Below are 10,707 nucleotides of genomic sequence, written 5' to 3'. Positions count from 1 at the left end.
ATTTCTGGAAGTCCATGTAAACCACACAAACCACATTGTGTTCATCAAACTTCACTCTAATCTCTTCAAAACCTTCAAGTTATTAAGTCCAGTTTTCCCTTAAGAAATCCATTTTGCTTTTCTTCAATTGAGGCATATTTGTCCATGTCAAAAAGTGTGGTGTTAGAAAAGCACAGTCGGTCAGGCAGCATCTGAGGATCAGGAGAGTTGACATTTTGAGCATAAGCTCTTCATCAGGAACTGCCTGATCTCCAGCATCACTTTCTCCGTATTTGTCCATGTGACTATTAATTTGAGCTCATATTATCATTTCTCAAAGATATTCCACCACTGAAGTTAAACTAACTGGTTTGTCGTTGCTGATTAACCTAAGAACATTAATAGGTATTCATAAACAAATAAAAACTATAAGCTAGGTTTCAAGCCAATCATTGCAATCATTAACACTCTTAAATATTATTAAATAAGACAATGTTTTATCATAGCGATTCCAATTGATAAACTCATCAGTGACAATTGATCTAATAACAATTAGATGATCAAGGCAGTAAATCACACTAAAACTTCCGAATAAAAATGTCACAAGGTTTTCGCAGGACATTGGTCCCTAGTTACAGTGAGAGAAGAAGAAACATGATTAAAAATTAAATACAAATCAAATCAAAGCAAGATGTAAATGTTCAAAATGATCAACATTCTGTGATTCAACATCATAAAGATCAAATTTCTCAGAAATAGATTTTGGATATGAAAGATAATTTTAAAGGACATTCTCTTTATGTATGTTTGTTATTTTGCATTAAAATATTTGTGAAACTCTAACAGAAAATGATATCTGGTGGGTTCTGAACTTATCAAAAAAGAAGCTGTGATCCTAAATAGAATGACATCGACTCTGCAGCACAAAACAGGCCATTCAACCCAATGGGGCTGTGTCACTGATTATGCTGCACATGAGCCTCCCTCATTTCATCTTTCTCTCACTGGTTTGGGGTATGGCTCCAACATTCTTGGACAATGCCTGACAGCTTCTGTATCAGGCTCAGCTGAAACAGCCTGAACATAGTTTGGAATCAATTGGTGGGAAATCTGTGCACATGGAAGGGGAGACTCTCTTTGATCTTTGGTCTTTCCAGTGCACAGCTTCAGGGGTGCACCAGGAATTCAGGTACAGAGGCCACATTCTTTTCTATCTGTGATGGAAAGTTATGGGGCCCTCGCAGAATTCCCTGAATACGTCCCTGATGTGCTGCTCTGTGCTGGGAAATGTGCTCTGTGCTGGGAAATCTGCTGGGAAATGAGAGATGAAAGTTTAACATTGTGAGTCAGAAACAGATGGCAGCACATTACAACTGTCTTCATCAGTTGGTTGTAGTTTTACTTGTCTCGCTGACCGTGCTACTGGGTGATCGTGTTAACATGCAGTACCACAGGAATATGAAAAACCCTGCAAGCAAAACAAACTATTTCAGGAATTTGTTTCGGTGTTTACATCAAGTATGTTAAACATTAATAAATATATTTTAAGATTATTTATTAAAGAACTAGATATTTAATTGTGAGATGGCCAACATTAGTTTGATGATCCAGAACAAGGCATATTGATCCTTGAATGAATGTAAATTGGTAGATTATTTTTAGTGTTTATGTAATTGATTTATTATTCTCCATATCAAGAATGGTGGTCTGATGAATTTCTCCCTCCTCTCTATCAATGACATGGTACAAAGAAAATTAGAACAGCAGTAGACATTCGGCCCATCAAACCTGTTCCATCATTCATTCTGACCATGACTGATTGTCCAACTCAATGCTCTATTCCTGCTTTTCCCCCACATCCTCTGTTCACTCGAGTCCCAAGTGCTATATCCAACTCCTTCTTGAAATTAGACGATGTTTTGGCCTCGACTGCTTTCTGTGATTCTGAATCCCACAGCCTCAGCTCTCTCTGGGTGAAGTTATTTCTCCTCATCTCAGTCCGAAATGGTTTCCCCTGTATCATTAGACTGTGATTCCTGGTTCTGGACTCCCCCACCATTGGGAACATCCTTCCTGCATCAATCTGTCAAGTCCGATTAGAATTCTATAACATTTCTTAATCGTCCTGACTGGCCCAGGCTTGGCCAGTTTTACACTCTCCTGGCGCAGGATCACAAGACTTCAACTTAATGTCCATCACTAGGAGAGTTTGAGCACTTGATAAGTGGGGAAATGATCAATGGTCCAATGTTCATAATAGTCAGAGGTGAACCCCTTCCTAAAAACACTCAGGAAAGTTCAATCACAGGGGTGATCACTCAGAGAAAAGTCATCCCTGCAGGTAGAATGGACAGAATCTACAAGGATCTGCTCCTCCAATCATCTCCAATCAGCAGTGACAGTGGCATAGAAACAGCCTCTGATTGTCGGAACTTAGAGAAGGTGAGTGGCAGCAATGAGCAAAGCTTTTGAGATGGAGAAAGTAGGGGCCCTGATGTTGGAGATGTCGAGGCTACAGACTATAGGAGGGACAAGAGACAGGGTGAGAGTGGAGCCCTGGAGCAAGGTTGCTAGATGGGGGAGGGGTGGGGAGTGTGCTGTGAGGCTGGGGAGGGAGAAGTGAGGACAGCTGCAGGGAGTGAGACCTGGGGACAGAAAGTTGCAAATGGGAGAAAAATGCTGTAACCATGGGAGAAGGTGTGCAAAGGGGGAGAGAGGCTGCAAAGAGAGAATTCACTGCAAAGGATAGAAGAATCTACACAGGGGAGAGACTTTCACAAAGGGGAGAGAGTGGCTGTAATCGGGAGCAAACAGAAAGCTGAATGAGGTCAGGAGCTGCAAATAGGGGGAAAGAGGTGATGAATGCTAGTGAAATGAAGCCTCTGTTAATTGTGTAATTCAATATTAGAACACAGAACATAGAACACTACAGCACAGTACAGGCCCTTCAGCCCACGATGTTGTGCCGAGCATTTATCTTAACCTAAGATCAACCCAACCTCCACACCCCTCAGTTTACTGCCATCCATGTGCTTGTCCAACAGTCGCTTAAACATCCCTAATGTCTCTGACTCTACTACCACCACTGGCAGTGCATTCCACGCACCCACCACTGTCTGTACAAAAAAAACCTCCCTCTGATATCTCACCCTTCTTCCAATCACCTGAAAATTATGACCCTTCATGACAGCCATTACTGCCCCAGGGAAAGGTCTCTAACTATCTACTCTATCTATGTCTCCCATTCCCTTGTATACCTCTATCAAGTCACCTCTCTCTCTTACTCTCTCCAGTGTGAAAAGCCCAAGCTCACTCAACCTCTCTTTATAAAACAAGCCCTCCAATCCAGGCAGCATCCTGGTAAATCTCCTCTGTACCCTCTCTAAAGCATCTACATCCTTCCCCTAATGAGGCGACCAGAACGGGACACAATATTCCAAATGTGGTCGAGTCAGGGTTCTGTAGAGCTGCAGCAAAACCTCCTCACTCTTAAACTCAATCCTCCTGTTAATGAAAGCCAAAACACCATATGCCTTCTTAACAACCCAATCAACTTGGTGGCCACTTGAGGGATCTATGTCCATGGACACCCAAGATCCTGCAGTTCCTCCACACCACCAAGAATCCTGTATTTAATCCTTTTTCATCATTCAAATTCTACCTTCCTAAGTAAATCATTCATATTTATCCAGGTTGAACTCCATCTGCCACTTCTCAGCCCAGCACTGCATCCTGTCAATGTCTTGTTGTAGCCCACAACAGCCCTCGTCACTATCTACGACACCACTGACCTTTGTGTCATTGGCAAACTTACTAACCCATCCTTCCACTTCTTCATCCCAGTCATTTATAAAATCCACAAAGGGCAGAAGCCCTGGGGACCCCACTGATCACAGACCTCCAGGCGGAATACTTTCCATCCACTACCACTCGCTGTCTTCTATGGGCCAGCCAACTCTGTATCCAGACAGCCAAATTTCCCTGTAATTTTCTGAATAAGCCCACCGTAGGGAACCTTATCAAATGCTTTACTGAAATCCATATGCACCATATCCACTGCCTGACCTTTGTCAACGTGTCTGGTCACATCCTCAAAGAGGTCAGTAAGGCTTGTGAGGCATGACCTACCTGACTCTGACAAAGCCATGCTGACTATCTTTAATCAAATGATGTTTTTCCAGATAATCTTAAATCTTATCTCTTAGAATCTTTTCCAATACCTTGCTTGTAACAGATGTAAGACTGATTGGTCTGTAATTCCCAGAGGTTTCCCTATTCCCTTTCTTGAACAAAGGAACACCATTTGCCTCTCACCAATCAGCCGATATTACTCCCATGGAGAGTGAGGTTGCAAAGATCATCACTAGAGGCACAGCAATCTCATTGCTCACTTCCTGGTCCAGTCCTGGGGAATTACCTATCTTGATGCTTCCCAGAATTTCCAGCACATCCATTTCCTCAATATCAATCAGTGCAAGCCTTTTAATCTGATCCATGGGGTCTTCACTATCAACAAGGAGTCTCCCTCGTGGGTTGTGAAGCAAAAACCTCATTTAGGGCCTCCCCTACCTCTTCAGACTCCAGGCAAAGTTCCCCTCCACTGTCCCTGATCATCCTCTCTCTGATCATTCTCTTATTCCTCACGCACATACAGAACGCCTTTGGGTTTTCCCTCATCCTGCCCGCCTAGGCTTGGAGATAATCCTTGGCTACAGGATTACCGGTTAGTGAGGAAAGAATTCAAAAATGGATTGAAGATTGCTAGGAGGGAAATATTGATCAGCTGTATTTCACAAAGATTTGCTTTTATATGTTATCCTATCACGTATTACTTCAACTCATCTCACATGCAGTGAATTATCCGAGGTGCAGTGACCGTGTTTGAGACAATCATGCTCCCACTTAGCAGAGACCTCGCCAGTCCACAGCAAACATGTTTAAGGTGATGGATGTTTGATTAGAGTATGTGCCAGTATGTTTTTTTCAAAAACCATTTGTTGCTTGCTAAATTACTCTGACTAACTTAAATGGAAATGCAGTCTCCAAAATCCAAAATCCCAAATAAAATCTTAAGAGAAGCCCTCAAAACATAATATTATTTTGACCTAAAATCTCAGCAATGTGAACAGTCCCAGTAATAGTCTGACTGACCTTGGAGAGGGTTGAGGATGCAGAACAGGTATATTGCAGTTACACTCTGAGGTCCATATGAGAAGAAAGCTATGCCATAGGTAATGCCCAGTAGACAGGTCAAGCCGAATACACTGATTACACTCTTTCTATCTCTTCCTTTCAATCTGAATGCCTTCACACCCACAATTAGCAGCACGATTGAGTTACTCAGGAACACAAGTGCAAAATATGCAATATTTGTAACATAATGCACTGTCCGGTTTTCTATCCAACACCTGTTGAGAGGACAGAAAAATATTTTAATTAAGATCCCAAAAATCATCCCAAGAAGAGTTTTGTGCAGAATGAGGTGATGGTGTAATATTCATCCAAATGGGGAGGTGCCCATTTCAGTTGGTCAATCCTGCTGCCACAGAGAGGGGGGTGGATGGGTCGGCTCGCTCAGTTGGCTGGCTGGCTTGTTGACGATGTGAAATGACAATAACAGCATGGGTTCAGTTCCTGCTCTGGCTCTGGTTACTATGAAAGTCTCTCCTTCTGGATACGCAACAACGCAGAGTGGCTGGGCAGAGGCTGAAAGCCAAGTTCAGTACCCATAAGGATGGCCTCAACTGGGACCTTGAGTTCATGTCACACTACAGGTGACCCCACTTCACTATATACACTCACTATCTCTCTCTCTCACACACTCCGCAGTCCCTCTGTCATGCACACGCTCTCTCTCAGAGACACACACATACAATCCCCACACTCACACTAACGCACACACCCTCTCACAGACTTATACTCCATCACACTCATGTATAGACTACCAAGGACGCACACACACAAACGCGCACTCACGCTCATGCTCTCAGATGCACACAATGACATTTTCTCCTGCACCCCAACCCCTCCCCAATACACACATACACACACACACACTCTCTCTCTCTCTCTCTCCCTCACATGCACGCACATACACATATGAGTCTCTGGAGTGAATTTGCATTTGCAGAATTGTAAAAGCAGCTACATTCTATTTTGTACAAAAAGCACACAATCTGCAGGCAGTCAATCATGTAACATTTCATAAATTCCTACTTTGAAAATAGAACTAGTCTGGTTTAAGATTGGGATACAGACAGATACTAACTTCACACCTTTAATACATTGTCTGAGCTGAGATGTCACCATTTTTTAATGAAACCTTCAGTTATCTTGAAATTTGACTTGAGAAATGTTCTGGGATTTACATATTATTGAAACGAAACCTGCAACCCATTCTAAAAGATGAAAGTTAACAGCAATTCAGGTTTGTTCACTATATAATTCCAGTTGCATGACACTGCGAGCTGTTGCTATAAATTCTGTGTCTTATGATCCTAATTAGAGAGCAACTCTGTGGTAACTTTGTCTTCACATTGAGAAACAACCTTTTCGCTCTGATTGTATCTCTTTGTATTCTATTTTAGCAGCTAGTGGTTAAGGTGTTCATTGAACATTTCTGTTTGCAGACTTTTCACAAAATCATTAACTAATTCAACAATTTGAGGATGTTTTATACTGAATAATTGAGTCTGATAATGTGTGAATTTACCATGAGTGTTAAATAAGTCAGCAATACTCTCAAAGCACTAGCTGTCTGTAAAAGGTATAAAGAAGTGTTTTACCAAGTAATATAAGGCTTATTGAGATTATATTAGATTTCCTGCAGTGTGGAAACAGGACCTTCGGCCCAACAAGTCCACACCGACCCTCCGGAGGATAACCCACCCGACTCTCTCCCCTATATTTACCCCTGACTAATCCACCTAACACTACGAGCAATTTAGCATGGTCAATTCAGCTAACCTGCACATCTTTGGACTGTGGGAGGAAACCGGAGCATCCAGGGGAAACCCACACAGATATAGGGAGAACGTGCAAACTCCACACAGACAGTTGCCTGAGGTGGGAATTGAACCTGGTTCCCTGGCGCTGTGAGGCAGCATGCTAACCACTGAGCCACTATGCTGCCCCATATTGGATCACAAGCTGGATTTACAATTCCATTCAAGCAGTCCCTGTTATACAGAAGTTGAGAAGGATTTTGGGTAATCCAAGATGGAGGACGGGAAAAATTTCTGCCTGTAACAGGGTGCTCCTTTTTTGAGGTATTTTAGGTGTTGGAGGTGATTTTGCCAAGTTCCAGGAACAGCAATTACTGTTTTATATGCTGTTGCATTGTTTTGCAACTTTGGAGAAAAAAAAGTCAAAACAGCAGCAGTTTTATAAGGGAGAGGAACAGACAAAGGAAGCACAAGGTGAGGTCAATGCAGGGGTGAGAGCAGGAGAGAGAGGAAGAAACCCACACTGACCCAGCAGTGAACCTGCACAGTTACTGCCTTTGCTGTAGGTACAGGGAATGCTGGATCACTAAGGAAATTGTGGGCGACACGGTGGCATAGTGGTTAGCACTGCTGCCTCACAGTGCCAGAGACCCAGGTTCAAATCCCGCCTCAGGCAGACTCTCTGTGTGGAGTTTGCACATTCTCCCCATGTCTGCGTTTCCTCCCACAATCCAAAAATGTGCAGGTTAGGGGAATTGGCCAGGCTAAATTGCCCGCAGTGTTAGGTGAAGGGGTAAATGTAGGGGTGGTGCTTCGGAGGATCGGTGTGGACTTGTTGGGCCGAATGGCCTGTTTCCATACTGTAAGTAATCTAAATGGAGGGTTTGGTTAAGAAAAAGATGGAAGTATATCTAAGGTATAGACAGGATAGATCGAGTGAATCCCTAGAAGCGTATAAAGGTTGTTGGTGTATCCTTAAGAGGGATATCAGGAGGGCAAAAAGGGGACATGAGATAGCTTTGGCAAATAGAGTTGAAGAAAACCCAAAGGGTTAATACAAATACATTAAGGACAAAAGGGTAACTAGGGAGAGTATAGGGCCCCTCAAAGATCAGCAAGGCGGCCTTTGTGTGGAGCTGCAGGAGATGGGGTGATTGCTGGGCCTCTTACTGAGATATTTGGATCATCAATAGCCACAGGTGATGGGTCAGAAGACTGGAGGTTGGCAAACGTGGTGCCACTGTTTAAGAAAGATGGTAAGGACAAGCCAGAGAATTCTCGATCAGGGAGCCTGACATTAGTGGTAGGCAAGGTGTTGGAGGGAATCCTGAGGGACAGGATATACATGTATATGGAAAGGCAAGGACTGATTAGGGATAATCAACATGGCTTTGTGCATGGGACATCATGTCTCACAAACTTGATTGAGTTTTTTGAAGAAGTAACAAAGACGATTGATGAGGGCAGAGTGGTAGATGTGATCTATATGGACTTCAGTAAGGCATTCAACAAGGTTCCCCATGGGAGACTGGTTAGTAAGGTTAGATTTCACAAAATACAGGGAGAACTAGCCATTTGAATACAGAAGTGGCTCAAAGGTAGAAGACAGAGGGTGGTGTGGAGGGTTGTTTTTCAGACTGGAGGCCTGTGACCAGTGGAGTGCCACAAGGATTGGTGCTGGGTCCCCTGCTTTTCATCATTTATATAAATGATTTGGATGTGAGCATAAGAGGTATAGTTAGTAAGTTTGCAGCTGACACCAAAATTGGAGGTGCAGTAGATAGCAAAGAACGTTACCTCAGATTACAATGGGATCTTGATCAGTCAATGGGATGAGAAGTGGCAGATGGAGTTTAATTTAGATAAATGTGAGGTGTTGCATTTTGGGGAAGCAAATCTTAGCAGGGCTTATATACTTAATGGTAAGGTCCTAGGGAGAGTTGCTGAACAAAGAGACCTTGGAGTGCAGGTTCACAGCTCCTTGAAAGTGGAGTCACATGTAGATAGGATAGTGAAGAATTCGTTTGGTATGCTTTCCTTAATTGGTCACAGTATTGAGTACAGGAGTTGGGAGGTCATGTTATAGAACATAGAACATAGAACATAGAAGAATACAGCGCAGTACAGGCCCTTCGGCCCTTGATGTTGCGCCGATCAAAGCCCACCTAACCTACACTAACCCACTATCCTCCATACACCTATCCAATGCCCGCTTAAATACCCATAAAGAGGGAGAGTCCACTACTGCTACTGGCAGGGCATTCCACGAACTTACGACTCGCTGAGTGAAGAACCTACCCCTAACATCAGTCCTCTATCTACCCCCCCTTAATTTAAAGCTATGCCCCCTTGTAATAGCTGACTCCATACGTGGAAAAAGGTTCTCACTGTCAACCCTATCTAACCCCCTAATCATCTTGTACACCTCTATCAAGTCACCCTTAAACCTTCTTTTCTCCAATGAAAACAACCCCAAGTGCCTCAGCCTTTCCTCATAGGATCTTCCTACCATACCAGGCAACATCCTGGTAAACTTCCTCTGCACCCGTTCCAGTGCCTCCACATCCTTCCTATAGTATGGCGACCAAAACTGCACACAATATTCCAGATGCGGCCGCACCAGAGTCTTATACAACTGCAGCATGACCTCAGGACTCCGGAACTCAATTCCTCTACCAATAAAAGCCAGTACGCCATATGCCTTCTTCACTGCACTATTTACCTGGGTGGCAACTTTCAGAGATCTGTGTACATGGACACCAAGATCCCTCTGCTCTTCCACACTACCAAGTATCCGACCATTAGCCCAGTACCCCATCTTTTTATTACTCGTACCAAAGTGAATCACCTCACACTTAGCTACATTGAACTCCATTTGCCACCTTTCTGCCCAGCTCTGCAGCTTCTCTATATCCCGCTGTAACCTGCCACATCCTTCCTCACTGTCTACAACTCCTCCAACTTTCGTATCGTTTGGAATATCGTGTGCAATTCTGGTCTCCTTTCTATCGGAAAGATGTTGTGAAACTTGAAAGGGTTCAGAAAAGATTTACAAGGATGTTGCCAGTGTTGGAAGGTTTGAGCTATAAGGGGATGTTGAATAGGCTAGATCTGTTCTCCCTGGTGCATCGGAAGGTGAGGGGTGACCTTATAGAGGTTTATAAAATCATAAGGGCCACAGATAGGATAAATAGACAAAGTCTCTTCCCTGGGGTGGGGGAGTCCAGAACTAGAGGGCATAGGTTTAGGGTGAGAGGGGAAAGATATAAAAGAGATCTAAGGGGCAATGTTTTCACGCAGAGGGTGGTACGTGTATGGAATGAGCTGCCAGAGGATGTGGTGGAGGCTGGTACAATTGCAACATTAAAAGGCATCTGGATGGGTATATGAATAAGAAGGGTTTGGAGGGATATATGCCAGGAGCTGGCAGGTGGGACTAGATTGGGTTGGGATATCTGGTTGGCATGGACGGGTTAGACCGTCATTTAGACTCTAATTTAGACTCATTTAGTCTCTATGACTCTAAATGACAGTTGATTATCGTTGGGTAGATGTTCAAAGATCGAATGTGACATTTTGCTGGCTGCTGTTTCATCATCAGAAATGACTGGTTTATATGAAACAGTGTAATGTTTCAGGGTAAAATAGTGCACAGAGGAATGTTGCGTGTGCATTAACCGTTTGTGGTGATTATCTCTGAGAGTGACTCTTGGCCTCGAGTCTCCTTTCAAACATTCCATGTTGACAAATGAGAATTCTCCAGCTCGAGTTCTTCATGGGTTAA

The 10,707-nt window shown here is 43.4% G+C and overlaps 1 protein-coding gene across 1 annotated transcript in view; it reads right to left on the bottom strand.

Annotated features, from left to right (window-relative positions):
- Positions 1-1,252: 1,252 nt before the first annotated feature.
- Positions 1,253-10,707, bottom strand: part of LOC140496196 (adhesion G-protein coupled receptor G2-like) — a 54,583-nt gene continuing 45,128 nt past the window's right edge. The window contains exons 13-14 of the mRNA XM_072595696.1: positions 5,131-5,387; positions 1,253-1,447 (exon numbers count right to left, since the gene is read on the bottom strand). Coding sequence (XP_072451797.1) covers positions 1,362-1,447; positions 5,131-5,387 — 343 coding nt within the window. The 3' untranslated portion in view covers positions 1,253-1,361. The remainder of the gene's footprint in view (positions 1,448-5,130; positions 5,388-10,707) is intronic.

This window comes from Chiloscyllium punctatum, chromosome 26, assembly GCF_047496795.1.
Source record: "Chiloscyllium punctatum isolate Juve2018m chromosome 26, sChiPun1.3, whole genome shotgun sequence".
In the NCBI taxonomy this organism is placed as follows: Eukaryota; Metazoa; Chordata; class Chondrichthyes; order Orectolobiformes; family Hemiscylliidae; genus Chiloscyllium; species Chiloscyllium punctatum.
The sequence above is the reverse complement of the archived record's forward strand: the minus strand, read 5'-3'. Positions and strand labels throughout refer to the sequence as shown.